The sequence below is a fragment of the Galeopterus variegatus genome, unplaced genomic scaffold, assembly GCF_000696425.1.
Source record: "Galeopterus variegatus unplaced genomic scaffold, G_variegatus-3.0.2 Scaffold3448, whole genome shotgun sequence".
Classification (NCBI taxonomy): domain Eukaryota; kingdom Metazoa; phylum Chordata; class Mammalia; order Dermoptera; family Cynocephalidae; genus Galeopterus; species Galeopterus variegatus.
The window spans coordinates 203,781-227,472 of NW_007729559.1; the positions used below are offsets into that span (position 1 = coordinate 203,781).

The 23,692-nt window shown below is 40.3% G+C and overlaps 1 protein-coding gene across 1 annotated transcript in view; it reads right to left on the bottom strand.

Annotated features, from left to right (window-relative positions):
• LOC103600753 (probable global transcription activator SNF2L2) overlaps nt 1–23,387 on the bottom strand; it is an 87,258-nt gene extending 63,871 nt beyond the window's left edge. Inside the window, exons 1-5 of the mRNA XM_008585083.1 lie at nt 23,383–23,387; nt 22,543–22,858; nt 17,279–17,506; nt 13,956–14,033; nt 9,348–9,566 (exon numbers count right to left, since the gene is read on the bottom strand). Coding sequence (XP_008583305.1) covers nt 9,348–9,566; nt 13,956–14,033; nt 17,279–17,506; nt 22,543–22,858; nt 23,383–23,387 — 846 coding nt within the window. The remainder of the gene's footprint in view (nt 1–9,347; nt 9,567–13,955; nt 14,034–17,278; nt 17,507–22,542; nt 22,859–23,382) is intronic.
• Nucleotides 23,388–23,692: the final 305 nt, after the last annotated feature.

Genomic DNA, 23,692 nt, shown 5'->3' on the forward strand with positions numbered 1-23,692 from the left:
ATCCAAAAAAATCTTGCCAGTATAAAATGTTTTAGGAGAAAAGTACAGCTCCCATAATCACTAATGTGCTTAGCCAAGATATAGCTGAGAGATTCCAATCCCTGTTTCTGATTTCAGGCTGGACATACATAATCCAGCCCAAACAGAGGAGATGTTATCTTGTTTCCAAGATTTCCAGAGACAGAAAAGTCCACAGGCCACCTCTTCATACATGAGAGGAAATAATTTCTCATTGTATATTTCAGCAGAATTTCCAATATTTTGAAATCCTGGTTTCTTTAACCTTCTTCTTACTTTTCCCAGTTCTTCGTGAACAGCTGTCCATGGACGTGTTTGCTTTTCCCGTGTGGAGTTTAGCAACGTGGCTGCCTGTGACAAGAGGCCAGCTAAGCGAGCTCACGCTGCACCTGCATCCCGGCGGTGTGCGGATTTTCAAACACCAAAGTAAATTCCATTGAGAGGGGTCACATTTTACTTTACTGATTACCTCGCACTATTACATATGTTAAGAGTCTCTTATTTTGTTTTTTGCCTCTTCAAGCTTTTGGGAAGAATAAACCTCCCAAATCCTTTTAGTGGTCAGGAGATGTGATTATGGGGACCCCATTCAGATACATCAATCACGGGAAGCTCAAGCTCTCACCTGGTGACAGACTGGTCAAGGAAAAAGAGGTGTTCTGTCTTTTCCCCAAGGCTCCTCTTGAAACCCTATGGCTTCTAAAACTAGCTCTGTCTATTGCCAGATTTATTTATTTATTTATTTGTATCATTCACTCCCTATCCTTGATACTGGACACACTCCATGGATTTTTTTGTTGGTATCTCTGTTGCCGGATTTAAAAATCTGAGGAAGTGAGTCTCATCACCATCCTTTACACAGCATTTATTGGGGCCCAACTGCACAGGACATGACAAAAGAAAGAGGTGTCTTCCCTCAACACCAGGAGCTCACACAGTACACCAGGAAGCACCCCTCCACTCATGTAAAAGGACTCTGCGAGAGATAGGTGATGCCAGAGAAAGGTAGCAAGAGACACCAGCAAATAAGAGGAAATTTTTAAATCACAGTTTCAAGACATCAGATCTGTTGAGAGACAAAGGCATGCTCCAAAGTGCGTTCCCTCCATTTGGCTGGCAATCACATATTATACAGAGCACATAATCTAGATTGCATTCCAATTATCTTCAAGTGCCATGGGGCAAAACCCACTCACTCGGCAATTAAATAAATTCAGGCATTTCACTAAATGTTTCAAGGAAGGGAAGGATTCTGAAGTTGGCAGAAGGACCAAAGGAACAGAAAACACAGTAAAACAAGGAATTCCAGAAATTACCCTCCAGCCCACTTTTTAGCTTTGCAGTCACCTCAAATTTATGGAGCTCCTGCCTCAATAGCAACGGATGCATTATGATGCTAGAAACATCACAGTCAGTACACACATGGCTGAAGTTAAATCAAAAATCCCTGGCCCACCGGGCTCATCAGAAGTCTCTACCAATTTAGGTTGATGGAATGCCTGCTGTCACACATAAAGAACTGAAGATATTTTTTCCGAGAAATTATCAAGATGAGCCAATTATTGTGCGAGCACATGTACATACATACGTGTGCAGTAGGTAGCACATAGCACTTTTATCACCTGGGGTACACTATGGGAAAGCTATAAAATACTAATGAATAGGATATTTTTAAACCACATTAAAACAGTGTTGCACACTTTCTAGAGGGGCTGTCCCCTGTTCAGGAGAGCAACCCATTGCCTTGAGGAGAATTAGGATAAAGCTGGTATGCAAAGACAAAAAAGACAAATAACATCTTTGACTTCCAAAACAGGACTTTCGAATCCACCGTCAGACAGCAGTCTAAACCAGCCCTCACTGATAGAAGCTCCCTCTGTTCCCAGGGCTCTTCACAATCAAGAGCCCTCCCTGGTGGGCGGGGGTCTTTAGAATGGCACTAGAAGACATGGTGCAGAGTACCCTGCCTAGGACATGCTGTGTCCAGGAAGTGGCTGGGTGATGGGAAGGCAAAGTAGAGAGCCTCTTCCCTGGAGAGAAAGGGGTTAAAGAGGAAGAGAGGTAAGAGGTCAGGCTTTAAGATATTGCTACCTGGGCCGGCCCAGTGGTGCACTGGAGAGTGCGCCGCTTGGGAGCGCGGTGGCGTTCCCGCTGAGGGTTCAGATCCCATGTGGAGACCAGTTCCCGCTCACTGGCTGAGCGCCGTACGGGCGCAACACCGAGGGTTGCGATCCCGTTGCCGGTCCCCGGTACGGGCACAACACCGAGGGTTGTGATCCCGTTACCGGTCAGTAAAAAAGATAAAAAAAAGGAAAAAAAAAAAAAAAGAGGGTTGCGATCCCGTTGCCGGTCCCCGGTACGGGCACGACACCGAGGGTTGCGATCCCATTGCCGGTCAGTAAAAAAGATAAAAAAAAAGGAAAAAAAAAAAATATTGCTACCTATCAGATGATAAAGAATTTGTAGAGCGTGGTCCTGATAACATCCGTTTGGATACCTGAACCAGGCAGCCACCAAAAACCAAAAACCAACAACAAAAAAGAATGTAGTTTCTGTAACCCTTGGCATTTCCTGAGGGATAGGAATGTCTTTGTTATGCTAATGAGGTGATTCCTGGTGAGCCCCTAGGTGGCTTTGGATGGTGGCTGGTCACCAGAAAGACCAACCACATGATTAGAGGGCTGAGACTTTGAGCCAGGCTGACCGCCAGAAAGGACAATAACGTGGCCAATGATTTAATCAATTATGCCTACATAATGAAAACACTGGACACCAAAGTTTGGTGGGTGAACACACTGATGTGCTGGGAGAGTGATGCGTCCTGCTTCCATGAGGAGAGGGCAGGGGAGCCCTGGGTTCCCACCCAGACCTCAAACCATGCCATCTTTTCATTTGGCTGGTCCTCTTGATGTGTATACCTCATAATGAAACTATCGTTACAAGTGTCACTTTTCTGAGTTCTGTGAGTCATTCTAGCAAATTATGAAACCCAAAGTGTTCATGGAAATTCCTGAATTTATAGGCAGTCAGTCAGAAGTAGGGGGTGGCTAGGGATCCCCCAAGTGTGGCTCGTGTCTGAAGTTAGGGCAGTCCTGTTGGGGACTGTGCCCTTTAACTTGTGGGATTTGTGCTAACTCCGGGTATGGCCACAATTGAATTGCAGTTGGCTTCGAAATGGAATACTGCCCCTTCAGTGTCCATACCTGGAATGTTTTGGGGGGATGAATAGAGAGTGTGCACAACAATGAGGCACTAAAAATGCTCAGAGGTCGACTTATTGGGAAGCAAATGAAACTGGAGCTTCCAGCTTCTCACTCACAAGCTCCTTCCAGTGCTCTGGGAGGGTCCCTCACTATGTGCTCATATAGTCATACACTTTCACAAAATTTGAAAACTTAAGACATTTTTGTATTGCTTGTTTTAAAAAGCTCCTGGACTCAGCCAACCATCAGATTCCAGAAGCTCCAGGCTTGACAACCCCCTGGTGGTGACTTAGCAACTACTGAGGAAGGAGCCAATTTCACTGTATCCCCCATATTCTAGCACAGTGTGGAGAAAGCGGCCAACAGTTTGTGGACTCCTAGATGGGACACAAAAGACCTGAGAGCACTGTGAGACCAAAGAGGCCAGGAGTCTTAATGAGACATCAGAATGCAGGAAAGCTTATAACCATGGCCAGGACCCCAGACTTCAACAGCACATGTCATCAAAGTCTCCAAGACAAAGAGATGGGACCAGCTGCACGTCAAGACCTCCTGGGACAGGAGCAGACCAGCAGTCCTGTGCCATGACTAGGGGAGATCCACAGGGTTGCAGGAGAATCAGGGTGCCTGCACCCAGTGTCATGCTGGAAACATCAGCTTTCACCTTTATCCAGATGCCATCTTGGGATGGAAGATGGGACAGGAACACCAGCAGAAGGGAGAAACAGCCTAAAGGACAAGTGAATGTTGAACTGACCACCTCAAAAAGATGAAGTTCGTTTCTCATTCACAAAAAGGTCCAAAGACATTTAAGTTTCCTCAAGGGAAACAGGGATTTCAAAGCAACTTAAAATGCTTTTTTTTTAAAAAAAAAAAATTGAGCTGTGTTTGACACTGTGATCTTCCTCATTTAAAACAACATTATAAATACAGAAAAATGGTTAAAAAACAATTCTCCAACTAAACCGATTCTCTAGAGGACACTGTGGGAATTTTTAGCATACTATGATTATTGTTCGTGATGAAAGTATAATACAATTTCAAAGAAACTGGCCATATCACCTAAGTGTGTTGTGGCAGAGACCGGTACGTGTTAACCACAGTCTTGTTTTCCTGGGTGCACAGCCGGACCACATTTTCCAGCCTCCCTCACCACTGGAGTGGCCACACAACTGAGCTCCAGCCCATGGAATGACAGTGGCAGTGATGTGTCACCCCTCAGGCATGGCCCCTAGAACTCCACACCTGCTGTGCCATGGATGTTGTTTAACCTACTTCCAGCCCATGAGGATGGAGATGACCAAGATGGCAGAGCTCTGTCATCGTGAATCCCAGAATGACCCCAGAGAACAGCTGCCCTCACCAGCCAGGAACACCCACCATGGACTTCAATGTGAGTGGGAAATGAACTTTTACTTATTACTTATTTTTTTGGATAGGTCCATGGATGGGACATTTTGGGTCCATCTGGTGCATCAATGAATATCATCCTTGTCTACACTCATACTTCAATCCGGTGCTATTTCAATTTGGCAATGAGCAGGCACTTATTACTCACATATGGAAGTACTAAATTCTAACAAGATATAGATCCAGCTTACCAACTAGTCAGGAAAACAGGCAGGTTGGCAACTACCAAAAATGCTAGGAAATTGGATTTGAGCTGTGACAGAAAGACAAGCAAAGAAATGTAAGAGCACAGAGGAAAGTGTGATTAGTAGTTATCCGTGAGGGCCTCACAGAGGAGGCGGCAGCTGAGTGGGGCCTTGGAGGATGAAGGAAATTCAAAAGAAAGAAGGGGAAAGTTCTTTCCAGACTGAACATGAATCCTCAAACATTCCATCCATGGGGCTGCGATGCTAAAGGCAGAAAAAATATTGCTCTGTTCACCCCAGGGAATAGTATCAAGGCCAGGGAGGAGCAGCTACAGGGAAAGAGGATTCCATCCATCGGGGGGAGAAACCAACGATCAGGGATGACGATGAACCAGAGGGGCTGTTCAGACAAAAAGGTAGTCAGTTTCTTTTTAGGGATGGCCAGCCTCTTGGCATGGGGACCGCAGAGAATGTGATTTAAGCACAGGATGGATAGCTGCTCCATTCAGCTGCCTTCCAGCCCTGAGATTCTACATATCTTCAATGCTTCTGCCAAGCAGGCTTTGTACAACATTGCCAGGAAAAAAAGAATTATTTAGCCCTGTTACAGCATTTCTTACATGACAGTCCTTGCCAAGCTCCCTTTCAAGGCTATGTTGGCTGGGTTCACTGAATGTGTTCAATCATAAGCCAGCAGAGAATATCTCTTCACATCTAGGCCCGTGAGAACCCCTTGAATATCATTTTATTACCAAAAAAAAAAAAACTTAATAGGCTGATACTAAACAGGATTGCTGCTGGTGAACAAGAAAAAAAAATGCCAGTAAACATCTATTTTGAATGCTTAGGCCATCGGGCATTGTGTGTTAATTGCATGTCCTAGTTAACTGCAAGTTGCCTGGTCATACCAAATATGGACATAAGTTTGCAAAAGATTAGATTACAAAAAGTTATATTAGAATAAAGCTGTACAGAGAACAGTTTTGTCCTTCCTGGATGACTTAGTATGCTGCAAGGCACTTGAGGATTAAAATTATAAACATCACTTTCCACTGTGTAGTTTTATAAAACAAACTTGTTTTCCATTTTTAGATGTGCATGCTATAGATAAAAGGAAGGCTAGCAGATATGCTAAAAAGAGAAATACCATCCTAATATTACTGCTAAGTTAGTAACTTTCCACTTTCCTCTTATAAGGTTATACTTTCATTTTCACAAACATTCATTGAGTCTCTACTATGTGCTAGGCACTGTGCTAAGCATCAGTGATATAAACTGAATGAAAAGAGGAGAAAATTAAGTATCTTAAACTTGAAAACTTCCTGATATTCATAATGTTATTTTTCTTAGGAGCAATCCCCAGTGATTATAAAAAAAAATAAGTTCAGCTACATTCTTGCCCAATAAACAGGGTTATTGTGCTTGTAATGTCTGGAGATTATATATATCAAAAGATTGACTTTAAATGTTGGCCCAGATTACTGCTGTCTCATCTTCCATAAAAATGTTCCTTATTGCTTAAATGAAAGAGAAAGGGAATAGAATTTTTCCAAGCTGAGAAATGAATATTAAACAAACAAAAACTCTTCACATTATAGAATGAATCTTAATTATACAACCACAACCTCAATAGTGAAACAAAGGAAATTGACAAAACCATATTCTGAGGCCACTGGAATATTTGACTGGATGTGACAGTAAAACAATCACATAAAAGTTACATTTTATACGCAATTGTTCAACCATAAATATAAGCAATACTTTGCTGGTCTCTCTTTTCAGAATCCCACAGACTTCAATCTTTTTGAAATTCAGGTCACATTCTCTCATCATACAACACCCTGAGAAAATCACATCTCAAGTGATGCCGAGACCCATCTGCCTTTGATATCCAATCTTGGACTACTTCCTGCTGCCTTTCTCCCCACCTACCTACTTATGACCTGGGTCCTAAAATCCATGTTTCACAAAGCTTGGGAATTCTATTTCTTCTTGATAAAATGAACAACTCCCAACAACAGCTCTACTTTGTTTGGTCTTTACCCAACTGTACTTACTATTTCCAGTATGCATTTACTGGCCCTGTGTGGAAAGCGTGTTCTGGGGTGCTCTGCCTGTCTAGGTTCTAAGTCTGCTCCCAATAATGGAAAGCAGAGTTGAACCTTCAAATGAAAGATTCCCACTAGCCCTGACATTCACACACATGGCTCCTATGAGCATTTTGAGATTTCTGTGCTCCCCAAGGAACATTCTGAGAGTTCAGTCCCCAGTCAAAACGAGAAATCACATTTTCCAAAGAGAAAAAGAAAACAAACTCTGGAATAACACTTCCCACCATCAATGACCCAGGTCCCAGTCTGTGTTTTCGACGGATAGACCAGATCATGACCCAGGTCCCAGTCTGTGTTTTCGATGGATAGACCAGATCAAGCTGAAATTGAGCACACAAATGCATCAGCATCCATGGATTCTGTTATTTCTAGCCTGCCATGTGTCCTTCCTAGTCACGTAGCCCCTCTGCACCTTAATTTCTTTGTCGGTCCAACATATCAAAAGATTGACTTTAAATGTTGGCCCAGATTACTGCTGTCTCATCTTCCATAAAAATGCTCCTTATTGCTTAAATAAAAGAGAAAGGGAATAGAATTTTTCCAAGCTGAGAAATGAATATTAAACAAACAAAAACTCTTCACATTATAGAATGAATCTTAATTATACAACCACAACCTCAATAGTGAAACAAAGGAAATTGACAAAACCATATTCTGAGGCCACTGGAATATTTGACTGGATGTGACAGTAAAACAATCACATAAAAGTTACATTTTATACGCAATTGTTCAACCATAAATATAAGCAATACTTTGCTGGTCTCTCTTTTCAGAATCCCACAGACTTCAATCTTTTTGAAATTCAGGTCACATCCTCTCATCATACAACACCCTGAGAAAATCACATCTCAAGTGATGCCGAGACCCATCTGCCTTTGATATCCAGTCTTGGACTACTTCCTGCTGCTTTTCTCCCCACCTACCTACTTATGACCTGGGTCCTAAAATCCATGTTTCACAAAGCTTGGGAATTCTATTTCTTCTTGATAAAATGAACAACTCCCAACAACAGCTCTACTTTGTCTGGTCTTTACCCAACTGTACTTACTATTTCCAGTATGCATTTATTGGCCCTGTTTGGAAAGCGTGTTCTGGGGTGCTCTGCCTGTCTAGGTTCTAAGTCTGCTCCCAATAATGGAAAGCAGAGTTGAACCTTCAAATGAAAGATTCCCACTAGCCTTGACATTCACACACATGGCTCCTATGAGCATTTTGAGATTTCTGTGCTCCCCAAGGAACATTCTGAGAGTTCAGTCCCCAGTCAAAACGAGAAATCACATTTTCCAAAGAGAAAAAGAAAACAAACTCTGGAATAACACTTCCCACCATCAATGACCCAGGTCCCAGTCTGTGTTTTCGACGGATAGACCAGATCCAGGTCCCAGTCTGTGTTTTCGATGGATAGACCAGATCAAGCTGAAATTGAGCACACAAATGCATCAGCATCCATGGATTCTGTTATTTCTAGCCTGCCCTGTGTCCTTCCTAGTCACGTAGCCCCTCTGCACCTTAATTTCTTTGTCGGTCCAACGGAGTACAAAGGCACCTTCTAGCTCTAAATGTACTGTAGGCCTATGAAATAACAATGCAGTTNGAGTACAAAGGCACCTTCTAGCTCTAAATGTACTGTAGGCCTATGAAATAACAATGCAGTTAGAAAATGCTGCTGTCCCTAAATTATCTCTGCAGGCCCTGCAAAAGTAAAACTCCGATTAAAGACCATGAAATGAGGGGGAACAATTAAAAAGATCTCTAAGGTCCCCTTCCACAGTTTGAGAGAGTAAGGCATGACCAGGCAATTGGTCATAAAACATTAGTGAGTCTCATAGCTCTAATAATCCTGTGTTTCCAATGGCCAATTCTGCTCTAGCAAAAAAATTCATCATTATATATTTTTTCAAGCACTGCCTTGAAGTGTACAACGACTCCACAGCAACAGCAGAATGACTTTATCTTCTCTGTCCAGGAGCTCCTTCCCTATTACTGGCAACCTGTCTCACTCAGAGAATTCCAGCTCCAGGCCCTGATTTCTACTAGACAAAGAAAACACTCCACCCAGCAAGAGCAGGTTAAAGAAGTCACACCTACCCTTAGCCACTGCTTCTCTGTGAGGGCGTCACTGTAGTCCACATCACGGCGCTGGCGAGACCCCCTACCAAATATTTTCTCTTCCTCCTCTTNCCAATGGCCAATTCTGCTCTAGCAAAAAAATTCATCATTATATATTTTTTCAAGCACTGCCCTTGAAGTGTACAACGACTCCACAGCAACAGCAGAATGACTTTATCTTCTCTGTCCAGGAGCTCCTTCCCTATTACTGGCAACCTGTCTCTCAGAGAATTCCAGCTCCAGGCCCTGATTTCTACTAGACAGAGAAAACACTCCACCCAGCAAGAGCAGGTTAAAGAAGTCACACCTACCCTTAGCCACTGCTTCTCTGTGAGGGCGTCGCTGTAGTCCACATCACGGCGCTGGCGAGACCCCCTACCAAATATTTTCTCTTCCTCCTCTTCACACGTCAGCCTTTCTACTTCGGCATCATCCTTAATAATCCAGGAGGGCAGCTCATCTTCCTCCATTAAGCGGGGCTTGCGCTTTGGGTTCCGGGCATCTTCCCTCCGCCGGTCCATGTCCATGCGCTGGAGATATTAACAGAAGTGTCACCAAAGTAAAGGGGCACTCTGTATGGTGTAGACTTTACAGTACATATGCAACTTTCACAAGCCATCTCATGCGGCTGCAGGCTCCCTTGCAGCCTCTCTTATCCTGGTTGACTTGTTCTAGCTCATCCCTAAAGCACAGTGTCCGGGGAGAGACTCCACAAAGTCAAGTCCCTTCCCTTCCTCTGTACTCATCTTTTTAAAATTTATTTATTTATGCATTAAAAAATACTCTTTAAAATCCCCCCCATCCCCCCTTTTTTTAAGCCTATGTGTCTATGAAGCTTCTCTTTAAGCAATTCTGAGAAAATTCAAACTGGGGATGCATTTTAAAAATACAGGCCTTGGCTATACAACTTATTGCTTCCCTGGAATAAACACATTCTTTGAGCATATAAGAAAAAGTTCATTAAGAAAATTTCCTTCTATTCAGTGGGGTTTGTCCTTTTCCCTCTTCCTTCAGCTCTACTGTACTAAATCAGGGACTCAATGTAAGTTTTTCTTAAAAGCTAAAACTGATAAAATGATAAAATGGAATATCTACTACTTGAACACAAATATGACCTCTAGAACCTATTTAAAAATTCTTTAAGCAATTCTGAGAAAATTCAAACTGGGGATGCATTTTAAAAATACAGGCCTTGGCTATACAACTTATTGCTACCCTGGAACAAACGCATTCTTTGAGCATATAAGAAAAAGTTCATTAAGAAAATTTCCTTCTATTCAGTGGGGTTTGTCCTTTCCCTCTTCCTTCAGCTCTACTGTACTAAATCAGGGACTCAGTGTAAGTTTTTCTTAAAAGCTAAAACTGATAGAACTGATAAAATGGAATATCTACTACTTGAACACAAATATGACCTCTAGAACCTATTTAAAAATTAAAGGTCAAAGCCCCTTCAACAATGCTTCACCATTTTTGGAAATCATTACATTCCCAGGAGGGGGTAGGCTCTGGGCATGGGGAAGTCCCATTGGTAGATAAATATGGCCACACTGTTCTGTCATGTGCTATAGTTAGCGCTCAACGCTCTGCTTAATCCTGCCTTCTAATGCTTTGGTCTCAGAAATGAGATCCACCAAACTTTCTTTAGTAGCACACAGAAGATGCCACGTTTACAGCAGGGTCTAAAGAGAGACTTCAGGATCAACCTCCTAATAGTTATTAGATGGCTCATAAGAAAAAACATTTTTTGGGAATATCCTACACTGAGATGACAAAATATTGCCACTTCAGTTTTTGGCTATACTACTACCATTACCTATACCAAAGCCTGTGAAATGTCTTAAGTTATGCATTTGTCTACAGTTGAGAAAACAACATTTTTCTGATATAAAAGCAAATTATGCACTAGCTTTTTTTTTTTCTTTTAGGAAAGACAGATGTAATTAAACAAGATAAGGTTAAAGTCCTGACTGTATCTCTTCCCAGACATTTCTACCTGTACAAAATCTTAAATCGATATTCAAGAAAAAGTCCAACTTATTATTCAGTTACTATATGAATGCATTTGTCTCGAGACCCAATTGTAAATCTTATATTTACAATTATTTTTAAAAGTACTTCTTGCCTTGTAGAGAACATATCATTTAAAAGTGTAACGTCTGTATGTTAGCAAAATGTTGCAATACAAATCATGAGCTGTCAAATATCTTTTTAGGTAAAATTTATAAGTACTTGGTATGGAAGATAACTTTTTCTAAAGTCACATTTTTACAAGAAGAAAGCAAGACAAAGGTTTAAAAGAAAGGTTTTATTTTAAAGAGACTATCGTGTGTTAACTACAGTGTCTATAATATTAAATCAAATAATGAGTTTGTATTAATTTTATACAGAGAACTAATACTTTTATAATAACGGATAAAGGGTTTCAATATTTGAAATCCAAAGACTTATTCTAGCTCGCATTCCATTCTTGTTTCTCATGCACTTTTTAATCGAGGTAGCTGGCAAGGATTCAAATTTTATTTCCTGCCCCCTGGTGGAGGTGTTAATGAATAGTGAATTGGCCAAAGGCGGCCAGCAGATTAGAATATTTTAAAAAACCAAACCAAACAAAAAAATCTGTATAATTCCCCAAATGGAAGCCAACCTTTAAGAAAAAGCAGAAAATTCACAGAATCAAAGTGCCTACAAATAAAGTGTTCCCTAACCAGTCTCACCTGTTACAAGCCTGTTCATCAAGTGGTAAAATTATCAAGTTACAAGAAGGCTGTGCCTCAAATTTCTTCTGAGGCTTTCAATTTCTACCGATACCCAGCCCAAAGGTAAGGAAGGAGGGGTACAGTACTCTTTTTTCCCTTTATTTCAGGGCTGCTGATGGAATTCTCCATCTCTGGGCCTAATTTAATTTGTATAATAGCAGGAAACTTATTCTCTCCAGCATCTTGAGAGTATCTGAGGCTATAGCAGTGCTGAATTATTGCCAATCAGTGATCAGCCAGGGAAACTGAGGGCCTCTTGCCTCTGTGTTCCCCAGTATTTGCATTTTAATAAGTTCCTCAAGGAGAGAGGATGTCTATTTGCAGTGTGTATCCTGAACCTCCCTAAAGAGACAATAATCTGTAAATGTGAACAACAGTACAAGTGAAGAAATTTAGATTTTATGAATGCCTTATGTTGACTGTGCTAAGTCTTTCTTACTGCCATTTCTCTCCAAAATGGCTTTACCTGGGTAGGGTGATTCATGGGTGTGTGTATGTGGGGGTGGAGGGGTGTATGTGGGGGTGCAGGGTGTGTGTGTGTAACATATCCCAATATTCCAGGTTAGGAGTTCAGGAGTTATTCCCACAGCTATGAGTTTTCCTTAAAAAAATTAAATGTCTTTTATCGTGAATCATTGGGTGGACACAGTGTTCCCTAGACAAAAATCACAAGAAAAAAATAACATAAGCCTCCACACAGCTGGAGCTCATTCTCAAAGACTGTCTAGGCTAAAAAGGCAGAGGCTGCAAACCCTGTGGGTCATATTTGGCTTATAGTCATGTTTTGTTTGGCCTGCAGTGTTTATATAATAATAATAAAAAAATGAATTTAGTTGCAAACATTTTGAAATCCAGAAATCACATAGAAAATCCTGGATTTCCAGCTTCTCTTGAAAATTTGTAATTTCTGGCTACGTGGGCTTCACACTTCCACCTTGCAGCTCGGTCCTCCTTAGACAAAGTGAAAGCATCTCCAGTACACGCACCCATACACATGCTTCACTTGTGCAAGTGACTTATCTGAGACACGAGGGCATTCAAATTTGGGACCTCTGATTTTAAGATTCTGCAATACATTTATTTGCTCTCTCCACAATCTAGCTAAATGTCTTTGATAAAGATCAACATGTTAAAGGGAAACCTCTTAACTTGACACATCCTGATCCATCCTGACATCTTCACAAAGCCTGAAATTTTGCAAATATCATCATCCATTCCATTCAATAAAGATTTATTAAGGAACTACCATGTGCCAGGAACTGTTCTGGTCATTGGAGATACAGAGGAAGACAAAAACAGCTATAGCAAATGCCTTAAGAACGCAGTAAATATCACTTCTTCATGCCTCTACAGAGCCTCCCTCACTAATCAAGGGGCTTGCTCCCCATGAACACTGCTGATAGCAGGACTCACACATAAAACAAATTCATTTCAGTAAGACTGCAGATGCTATGTATTATGAAACGTCAAGGTTGAAACCATGGACGTTAAATCCTCAAATGCTAATGTTCTTTTATACTTACTTTGTACCAGTGAAATCCAACTGGTTTGATCTTTAAGTGAAGGCCATACCTTTATCCCCACCTTGAAAGTTCCTATTTGCTTAAGCAGCCTCTCTTCAACAATTAGAAGAGGCACACCTGCATTGTTTTAGTTGTTGTCCACCTGCCCCACAAGGGAGCATGTTTGCTTTGATCTAGTAACATCTAGGGCATAGCTGTAAACTCAAATGCCTACAGGAGCCAGGCAGGTTTCCTGAATGGTGCTGGCCTAGGATTAGAAATAAACCAAAAGCGGGGGGTGTGCGGTAAGCTGTAGACCACATGGCCAGTCCAGAGGGTGCAGCTGCTACTCAGCTCTGGCCAACTGTTTCCACTCAGAGACAGAGGCCTGGTATTGCCCGATCTCATTTTTCAAGAGAAGCCAGAAACCAGGATTCTTTTTATGCTGGCAACAAATGCAAAATTTAAAAAAATGCTGCGTGGGCCAAAGAAAATATGTCTGCAGGCTAAATCCAGCCAGTTTGCAGCCTCTGAACTGAAAGAAAGGCACAGTCTTCACAAATGAAGTTCTGTCAGGGCATGCAAGCTCCAGACATACTGGTTAACAGAAAAAGAGGCAGAGGAATAAAGAATTTGTTTTCATGATTTTCTGCAACATTACCATAAAAAGATCAAATTCTTCTTCTCGTCGAGCAATCATTTGGTTCAGAGTCTCATCATCTGGTACTTCGTCTTCTTCCTGGGGTTAAAAACAGGGTGATTGAATAGGCTTTAGGCAAGAGGCTGGACAGCTGGGGAAAGGTACAAACACGTAAGGTGCATCTGTCTGCAGACTAGAGAGTTCCCATTTCTCAAGCCAGAAAGAAAAGAGAAGGATTTCATACTTGCCATTATTAATTTGCAAGCTATTCAAACTATCCTCCCAGAGCAAAATCTGTTTAGGGAGGAAACGTGGTGCACTGTAAGAAATACTGGTTCTCCTGGGTGTGCATCTTGATTCTGTTACCTTTAAAACAAGTTACTTAAAGTCTTCCTGCCTCAATGACTTCATCTGTAAAATGGGCATGACATCTACTTCACAGAGGGGTGTAAGATTTAAATAAGGAAATCCACATGAAAAAGTACCTAACATTAGTTCTTTTAATTCCATTGGCTGTATCCCAAATATAAATGCTTATGTTCAAAGCCTTACAAAAACATGAATGTGAAATTTTGTGACTAGGCACTGAACAATACCATAAAAATCATATATATATGCCAAATATATAGGCTTTAAGATATGTTTAATCAATGTATTTCAGTGGGCATGATTACTGCTAATTTTAGAGCTATGGCTGGGAAAACTCAAAAGAGATCAATAACAAAAGCCCCTCAAAACTATACTTAATTAAAATAATTTAAATGAAGTAGAGAAAGTAATTACATAAGGTTAAAGAATTTCCTCTTATATTGTATTGAACAGAGGCACATTATCTCTCTGCTAATTCCTCAAAAACCAGCAGTTCTCGAAAAATGTTACGCTTTGACTTCCACGCTTTTAAAAAATGATTCTAAAATTTGGGCATATTTTACAGGACTTATCTTCCAAAATTATTTTTAACATATGCTGAGTGGACTTCTTAAAAATCAAATGAAGAATTTCAGTATATCAGCAGAGGGAAGAGAGAGGAAAACACAGAACTTAAAACATCCAATTTCACAAATCTGTTCAAAACAAGGCAACTTGTTTTAGAGAAAGTGTATGAGTGCACTAGCTAGCAGCTTGACTGAAATGACTTTTCAGTTTCCAAGATAATGCCTTACCCACTGTAGGAACTTAGTAAGTGTTAGAAATGAATGCAATCCAATCAAGTAAAAAACCTATGATTCAAGATCATAATTACTTCTCAAAAACTTTCTATTCTAGTTTACCTCCAGACTGATTAAAGTCAATTGTATAAATACTACATTTCATCTGACAAAGACACAGACTAGCTGGGAGTGGGCTCAGCCTTCACAGTGGGAAGTATCTGGTTTAGTAGTTCCCTGGTGAACAGATGTCCTGCTCTGTCTCCCCTCTTCCTGGAACCACATGTCACCCTCTTATCACATATGCAATGGAGGGCCTAGATGTCCCTATGCCCAAGATGAAAAGATTCTCCTGTTAAACTGACAAGAAGCCTGCCATGGTGACCTGACCTTTGTGGAGAACCAAATAGCTGGGAACTGTGCAATAAATCCTCCTGGGTTCTTTGTGCCCTAGCACTTTGTGGCTTGTCCACTGTGGTGATGGCAGCCTATGCTGCCTGGAATACTCAAGACCAGAGCCCTTGACTACAGTATATCAGTGTCCCCAAGTGTCTTCCCATCAAGACACAGGCCATCCAGAAAATGGTAACATTTGTCGGACACACTGATGGCCTGGGAGAGATGTAGACCCCAGCAAGGCTGCTCACAGCTAGAAGCAGGTGGCACAGGATTTCCACTCCAGGCCCCATGTGGTGGCCCTTGGGCCTGGGAGAGATCAACATGTCCCTGCAGCTGGAAAGCTCCAGCCTTCCTTGCGTCCCATCTAAACCAGGCCAGAAACCATTTTCACAAGGCCTACACAAAATAAGCAAAAATGCAGTGGAGACTATTGCCTGGGTGTCAGTGCAGCCACAGCTGCTTTGTGACAGTATGTATCATTCACCATATTGTTTTCAGTAAATGTCCAAGTGTGTGAACAGCAACAAAAACATCACCTGACAACCTGACTCTAAATCTGTCTCAGATATTCAATTTCAAGAGTCAGAAATGGTGACTCATTCGAGATTAAAAATTTTTAAATGTGTATAGAGGTGTGAGTGGGCATTCTTATGTATTTTTCATCATTTTCATGAAACCCAATGGATAACTAATCAAATACATAAGGCTGACAAATTAGGCATAATACATAAGTACTCTTCAATTTGCAAAAGGATTCATTTCAGCAATCCTCTAAATATCAAGCTTTACTTCACATTTAGGTTCAGTCAGGAAAAAAGTATATAAGACTTTTTTAAAAGAATTTGATTTATAATTGGAAAGATTTCAAAAGCACATATCCTATTTCAGGCAAAATCAAACAATGTATCTCATATATGCAATGAAAATAGTATTACATTCTAATATGTAAACTTACTCTTTAATTTGTAAGTAGGGACACACAAAACCAAATTCGTCCATCATCAGCCAGTTTTATGGTAAGGACTGGTGCTGGTATTTTGTGTTTTCTAGACTGTATAAATATGTTTTTAAATCTATTTCATATCCATTTTGGGATGAATAATATAAAGTTACTAAAATTGGCAATCTAAAAAAATACAAATGACAACCCATGGATTCCCTAAAAGAAACATAGTCAATGTATTCTTTGTACAATCTCAACAAATAAAAAGAGAATTTTTAACCAGTATTTTTCTCAGCCTTTGGTCAACTCTTAAAAATCTGAAGTGGGGTTAAAGTCACACTTTCCAAGTGCAAGTACAGCTAATGAGCCAAAGATGGCTGCGAAGCCTTGTCCTACAAACACATTGAAGTGCTGTGGCCCCTGACCAAAAGACAACAGAGACAGAGGGCTGAGAATGGAAGAAAGAAAAGGCAAGGAGGGACCGTCCAGAGACAAGACCATCTGTCTTGTCTCATCTGGCTGATTTTGTCACTGTGAGTCCTCCCTGCAGTTTTGCAACTGCCCAACAGAAGGCAGCATTTACAATACAATAAAGCACGGATGGTACCTCCCTGGGAGGAGTGACCTAAACACCCGTAGGCCAAGCCTTGCGGTCCCTCTAGCCACAGCTTTTAAGACACTCATCTGGATAACTTTCAGAGGCTTTCTGTGCTTTGGATATAAGATAGCCGCTAATTTATTCATTCTAATTAATGCCAGCCCAGGAAAGTCTTGAAGGGACAAAGAGGTTATTCTTAATCCTTCCAAGACAAAAGGTCACTGTTTGATTTCATAAGCGTGGCTTTCTGGAGTACCTCATTTTCCTCTTCGTGCTCCAGTATGGCCTGCAGAAATGCCCTCCGCTCGTGGCTCGAAGACTTCTGATCAAACATGCCCGCCTGGATCACTTTCTGATCCACATTCAGCTTGTATTTTGCGGCTGCGAGAATCTTCTCCTCCACGCTGTTCACAGTGCAGAGTCTCAGCACCCGGACCTCGTTCTGTTGACCGATGCGGTGAGCTCGGTCTTGTGCCTGCAGATCCTGTTTGAGAGAACACCACGCTGTGAGGACCGACAAGCCTGGATTAGCCTGGCAAACAAGTCCTTAGCCAAGAGGGACACAAGGCAGTGTTACTGAACCCACCTTTACTAAGGTAAGATTTTGCTTACATTTTAAAAACACACAAGCTACCTTTGAAAAATGTCCAGGTCTCGCCTGGTTGAGAAAACCTGGGTTTAAATTAACCAAGCCAACTGAAATACATCTCAGGTTTTCAAATCCAGGTCTCAAAATATTTTTAGCTGTCCCTAGGTTCACCTTCAGAATTAGGCCCTAACTGAAAAATTATATGAGGGTACATCTGATGTCAGAATTATGATTTAGATATTACCTACGACCAACCTTAAGTTGCAAGAAACACCTTCCTGTTGGTATGAGGTGTTAAAGATGATTTTTAAAATATCATTGGGTTATACATACATGCTTTATACATACATACATTATACAGGTAGTGAATGCTCAGAGAGCCAATTTCCTGGGACCTAACTCTATCAAAGACTCAGTCTTCTGTTTGTAAAATGAGAATGGTTGCTAGTGTGGTAGAAGCTGATGAACTTTTGGGGATAGAAATTTGACACTGTATATCAAAAATGTTGAAATTGGGTGTGACTCTGACTCAGAAATTTCACTTTTGGAAATTTGTCCTAAACAAATAATCATGGATATGCACAAAGATTTAGGAATAAGGATGTACCTTCTTAGCATTATTTATTATATATAATGGCTTTTTAAAAAAAATGTAGAAGTAAACATTCAATAATAACCAATTGGTTAAATAAATTATAGTACTCTACTGTATGTACGTACCAACAGTCTCATAATAATTAAATTGTAGATTTAATAACACAAAGCTATAATAAGTGTGACTACATGTTATAAATGAGTAGGTACATTATGATCTTATATTTGTATATTTACCTATAACGAGAAAAAGGTGGGAAGGACAAATACCAACATGCCACTAATGTTTATATCTGCAGGTAACAAGATTATAGGTGTTATTTAATTTTTTTCATTTTGCTTACATGTGGTTTAACAATTTTTTCTACCATTATTAGATTACTTATGTTACTCTTATAATAAGAAAGGGGCTTTAATGAACTCTTTAAATAAAAACCTTCATAAACCTATGAAGTAGAGTTACCTAATTTTATAGCTACACAATAAAAACTTCTTGGCATACCACTTTTATTCATGTGGTTCAGGGGATGGTATCTGGGCCAATGCTAATTAGTTTACACGTGTCCCCATTAGACTGTAGGGTATACATTTTTAGGGCAAAGGTCTGTTCCCCATATCCTGCATTCATAGCACCAGATTTTACACAGAGCTCAATAGCTGTAAGCCTGTCCTCTTGACCAGATGAGTTTCCTGGTCACCTGTGTAGCACAAGGGGGCAGCAGGGAAACGTCTGCCCAGGAGATTTGTGTTTGCTGCAGGGACCTTTAAAATTGAAACATTTTTCTCAGAAGGTATTTGAATAAGTTAATATAATAGTGCTGAACCATGAATATGGCTGGGTCCCATCCAAATCAGATTATTTTCTAAGGAGGAGAATGTGAGGTGTACAATTAAAATCCAAAGGGGGGTTTTAGGGAAAACTCCCCAAACTTCCTTTTTGAGACCTTAGTTCAATTATCTTTCAACCCATCTTCACCAGAACAGCTAAGCAGCAGCTGAGATGACAAGCTCTGTGTCATCACCTCTTCATGAACAAGGGTCGACAAACTTTCTGTAATGGACCCAATAGTAAATACAGGTCGTCTGGACTAGGAGCGAACATTGGGTAACTGTTCTCACCAAAAGGCTGATATTGTTCTTTTTTCCCCCCTATTTTATATTTATACCTAAAGATGTGAAAACCATTCTTCACTTGCAGGTTGTACAAAAACAGGTGGCAGGCCATCTTGGCCAGTGTCCCAGACCTCCGCTGACCCCTGTCCCAGAAGAAGCTGGTAAAACCACAAACATACTAAAATGCAGATGGCAGCTGATATACTCTTTGAGAAAGAAGAGGACGGAGACAACATACAGTCAGGATGATACGTTCTGGAATCCTTGGTGACTGTTGCAGTTAGTTTTGCTTGGTGATAGGAGCGGTAGTGTATGTTTGTGTGTTTATGGTCATCCATCTGTTTGGAAAGTGCCAAGACTTAGTATCTAGGCTGCAGAAGTTTATGGAATGTGAGCCTTTAAGTGCCTAAACCAAAAAGCGGGGACAAAAGACAATTGTGACAAAGAAATAAGTGCTGTAATTATTGGATGGATTATTCAAGATTTCTGACGTGGTCTCAAACTTCATCACACTGATTTGGGTGTGATAATACTTGAAGACTAGAGCCTGGCCTGAGATGAGGGCCTCTCAGGTAACTCTGTGGTTACCATTCTGTAATAACGCAGCTCCAGCTCTATGGTTTGAAAATACAAGTATCAACCCATGTTTCCATTCAACAGTTTGAAAATTAGAGTCTTGGTAATCCTGAGGGATTTCATTGCTAATTCCATATTTTGAGTTCTATCTTTGCTTCTAGGTAGGGCCTTCAACTAGCAACTTTAAGGCCTTTACATTCAATCTGTCAGCCTAAGTCATATAAACCCATTTCATCTATCTGCCTTCATTTTGATTCAGCATGACAGAGAATATTTACAAAGTTTTCTTCAATGCTTGCTGAATCCAACATGGTACAAAGGGCTCTATATCTTTCATTTTGGGGCTATGCATATATATGCAGGGGTGCACGGTAGATAGAGCTTGAACCCAGGATTCAAACCCAAACCCAGACAGACATAGGCTGAATCCTGGCTGTGTGCCCCTGAGCAAACTAGTGTTGACTGGTTTCCTCATGTGTCACATATTTTGAGGATTACCTGAAGTATGCAAAGTGCCTAATAGCATCTGATAGAGTGGCTTAATAAAAGTTAGTTCCCTTACCTTTTAAATGAATACTCAGTACTTGTCTATATCACTCTAAGGTCACTGATTTCTGAAAATGAGAAAAAGGTTTGCCCAAACTAATGGTCATGTTTAAGTGACAGATATGAAAAATCTGCACAGCCACTTACCAAATCAGGTGGAAGTGAATCAGCCTACGGCAGGTATTAATACTTGCAGAGGTATATGGCCCATGTGAGGAACTTGTGGTAAATTAGACCAGAAGAAATTTGGGGTGTGTGTTTTGTTGCCAAACTTTTAGTTCACTATAGTTAAGAGGCAACTGTTCAGTGCTCCTGCAACTCACTTTGATGCTGGATTTTCCCCTGTTGCTACTGGTCACAAAAGTTGTACCCACAAAGTTTGTAATGGAGCTAGAAAGGGGAAAGAAAGAAAGAGTGCCCATTTTACAGATGATGGAACTGAGTCTGAGTGAGGTATACGAGTATAACCGGCACCAAATCACAGAGTTATTTGTCTCATTCCAAAGCCTCCGTAATACTTCATTTTCTTTAATGAACACTGTATGTATTTCAATTCTGTGCTGCTGAAACTATTAATGATGATGATTAATGAATGATGATTACGTATAGTAAATAAGTCAACAGGGTATAATGGAGAATGTTCTCTACTATCCCAGAATAAAATTGAATCCCAGATTTATCACTAATTATCTGTGTTTCATCTCCGGAAAGCAGTGACTTGGCTTCATATGAAAAAATGAAGGCAGGGTATTGGATTAGACGATGCCTTCCCAGACTAAGGCTTTCATCTTCCCAGCCAGGACTGGGCATGAGAATTTAGCTAAGTATTCCCTTAAGTGACACTAGGTGGCGTGTGAGAACAAAAGAGACGGAGACATTTATAGGCGACATGCAACCCTCATTTCAGTTGGTGATGGAATTTGTTTTCTGAAGTGAATCATTGATAATTTCAGGCTACTGATAACTACCATAAAACAAAACAAACAAACAAAAAAACACTTGACCTTATATTTTGCCAGTGTAAAAACTCTGCCTTATCTCCAATTTGAAGTAGAACTTTGATAAATCTAAGCAGAAAGCCAAATTCTTTATGTTTAGCAGAACATTAACCAAACATCTCCTAGAATAATTTTTATTAAATAACTCTTGCCATAACTGTAACAACATTAAGGTAAATTGAGTATTTGGAAAAGATGATATAGTCAAGGAATACTCCTATGAGCGCTATAGAATGAATTCCGATGCTTTTGGAATATTAAAGTATATGTTATCAGTAATGAAAGCTAGTGAGATTATGTAAGGCACAAAGAACATAAAAAGGGTACACACTTACTCTTAGAGGTCTTTGTTTTTAGATCATGAAACTTCCAGACTTTGGGCTCTATTTGCTCAATATATTTGTATTTCAAGTATTGCTCATAATTTTTTCACTTCTTTTCTTTTTTTTTTTTTTAAATCATCAGAGTACTCCTTTAAAAGGGTAACTCTAAACTTACCTGGCTAAAATAACTTACAATAATAGATGCTTGATAGAATATTTTTTGATGATGATTTTAAACAAAACACACATAATAAAAGGTTAACAATCATATACTAACTGTTTGGCTTTGGGAAGTTACTTAGCCTGCCTAGGACTCAGTTTCTTTGACTGTAAAGATGCAAATAGTAATATTAACTACTTCACAGAGTTGTTGTGAAAACTGAAAGAAACAATGCACATGAAGAGGTTGGCACAGAGTGAGCGTCCTGTAAATGTTAATTGCTGTTGCTTTGTACTATTTTGGAACATTTTTGCTTTATCCTTCATGAAATGTACTTTGCTCAATGGCAATCCCAGGAGATGAGATTATGACTGAGTTTTACAACAATTGAGTTTTTTACCCCAAACCTGAGCTCTTCAAAGGCATGTGTGGGACATCTGAATATCCATGCTTTGAGGGAGGTAAGAAAGCAGCCATAATAATTGGCTGGGCTCTTTCTCCCTTGGAGAAATGGCCCACTTGTTTAGAAGTTTGCTCTGTCCTATAGATGTGAATGATGAGCCATAATCTTTTAGTTCCTCTCCAGAGGGAGGCCTGGGCACCCGAGTCAGATATGCAGACCTGATGAGGATTCCAGTCGCTGTCAAAGATGACCACTGTATCAGCTGCCTGAAGATTTAAGCCCAGGCCTCCAGCTCTCGTGCTTAACAAGAAAATGAAATATTGGGACCCAGGTTCATTGAATTTCTTCAGCAAAGCAGCACGGTCTTCAGACTTGGTAGTGCCTGCAGGGGTAACAAAAATAAATTTGCCAATTAACTCCTGCCTGAAAATGGCACAGAACAAGACAGAAAGGCCTGCTTCCCAGAGAAATACACCCAGACTCTTCTTAATGTTGGTTAGGTAATCCTCAGGATTTTTGTACTTTTGAAAGGAACTTTGGACATTTTATAATTAAAAAAAGAGAGAGAGGGAGAGAAAGAGTTTAAACATTTCTGACTGAACTCCATTACAACTTTACAAACTCTGCAACATTCTTACTCTAACCTAAAATTTAATGAAAACATTATCTGGATTTACTTCTTGCTTTAAAACACCAAATAATTTTTAAACACACCCACATACACACACGTGCATGACAAAAACTATTATAATGGCTTAAAGCAATTTAGCCAATAGCCATTAGAGTGAGTACTTACTTATGCCAAGAGAATGGAAACAAAAGAAAAGTTGATTTCTACTACTTTATCTTTTGAATTGCTATTGAGTATGCTGGTAAAAACATAAAATGTGAATGAAATATTTTTATCTTTATTAGCAACACTTGAAGCTACAACGATCTAAAAAAATATAAGGAATCCCTTAGTCTATTTCTCACATCAACATTCTGCTCTGTTGAGTTCAAAGGATGCTAAAGTCAATCAAACAGAGCAGCATGTTATATGCCTGGGGGTGGCTCACCCCATGGTATCTGAGGAGGCTCCCAAACAATGACTAAGCAGAGAGTCCCAAGCCCCAGTGCAATGCTCACTGTGGGGACAAACTCCAGTACATACTATGTATTCGTAAGGTATTTTACCAGGTCATTTTATAAAATGCATTGTGGAAGAGAAAACAAAAACAAAAACAAAAAAAGCCACCCGTATCCCATTTGTACATATTTCACCAGAGAAATGTATATGCTGAGTTTTGAAAAAGGCTTTATTTAGGCTGTTGGGAAATGTATATGCATGGTACATGATAGTCCCTGACTGATGCAGTACAAGTATTT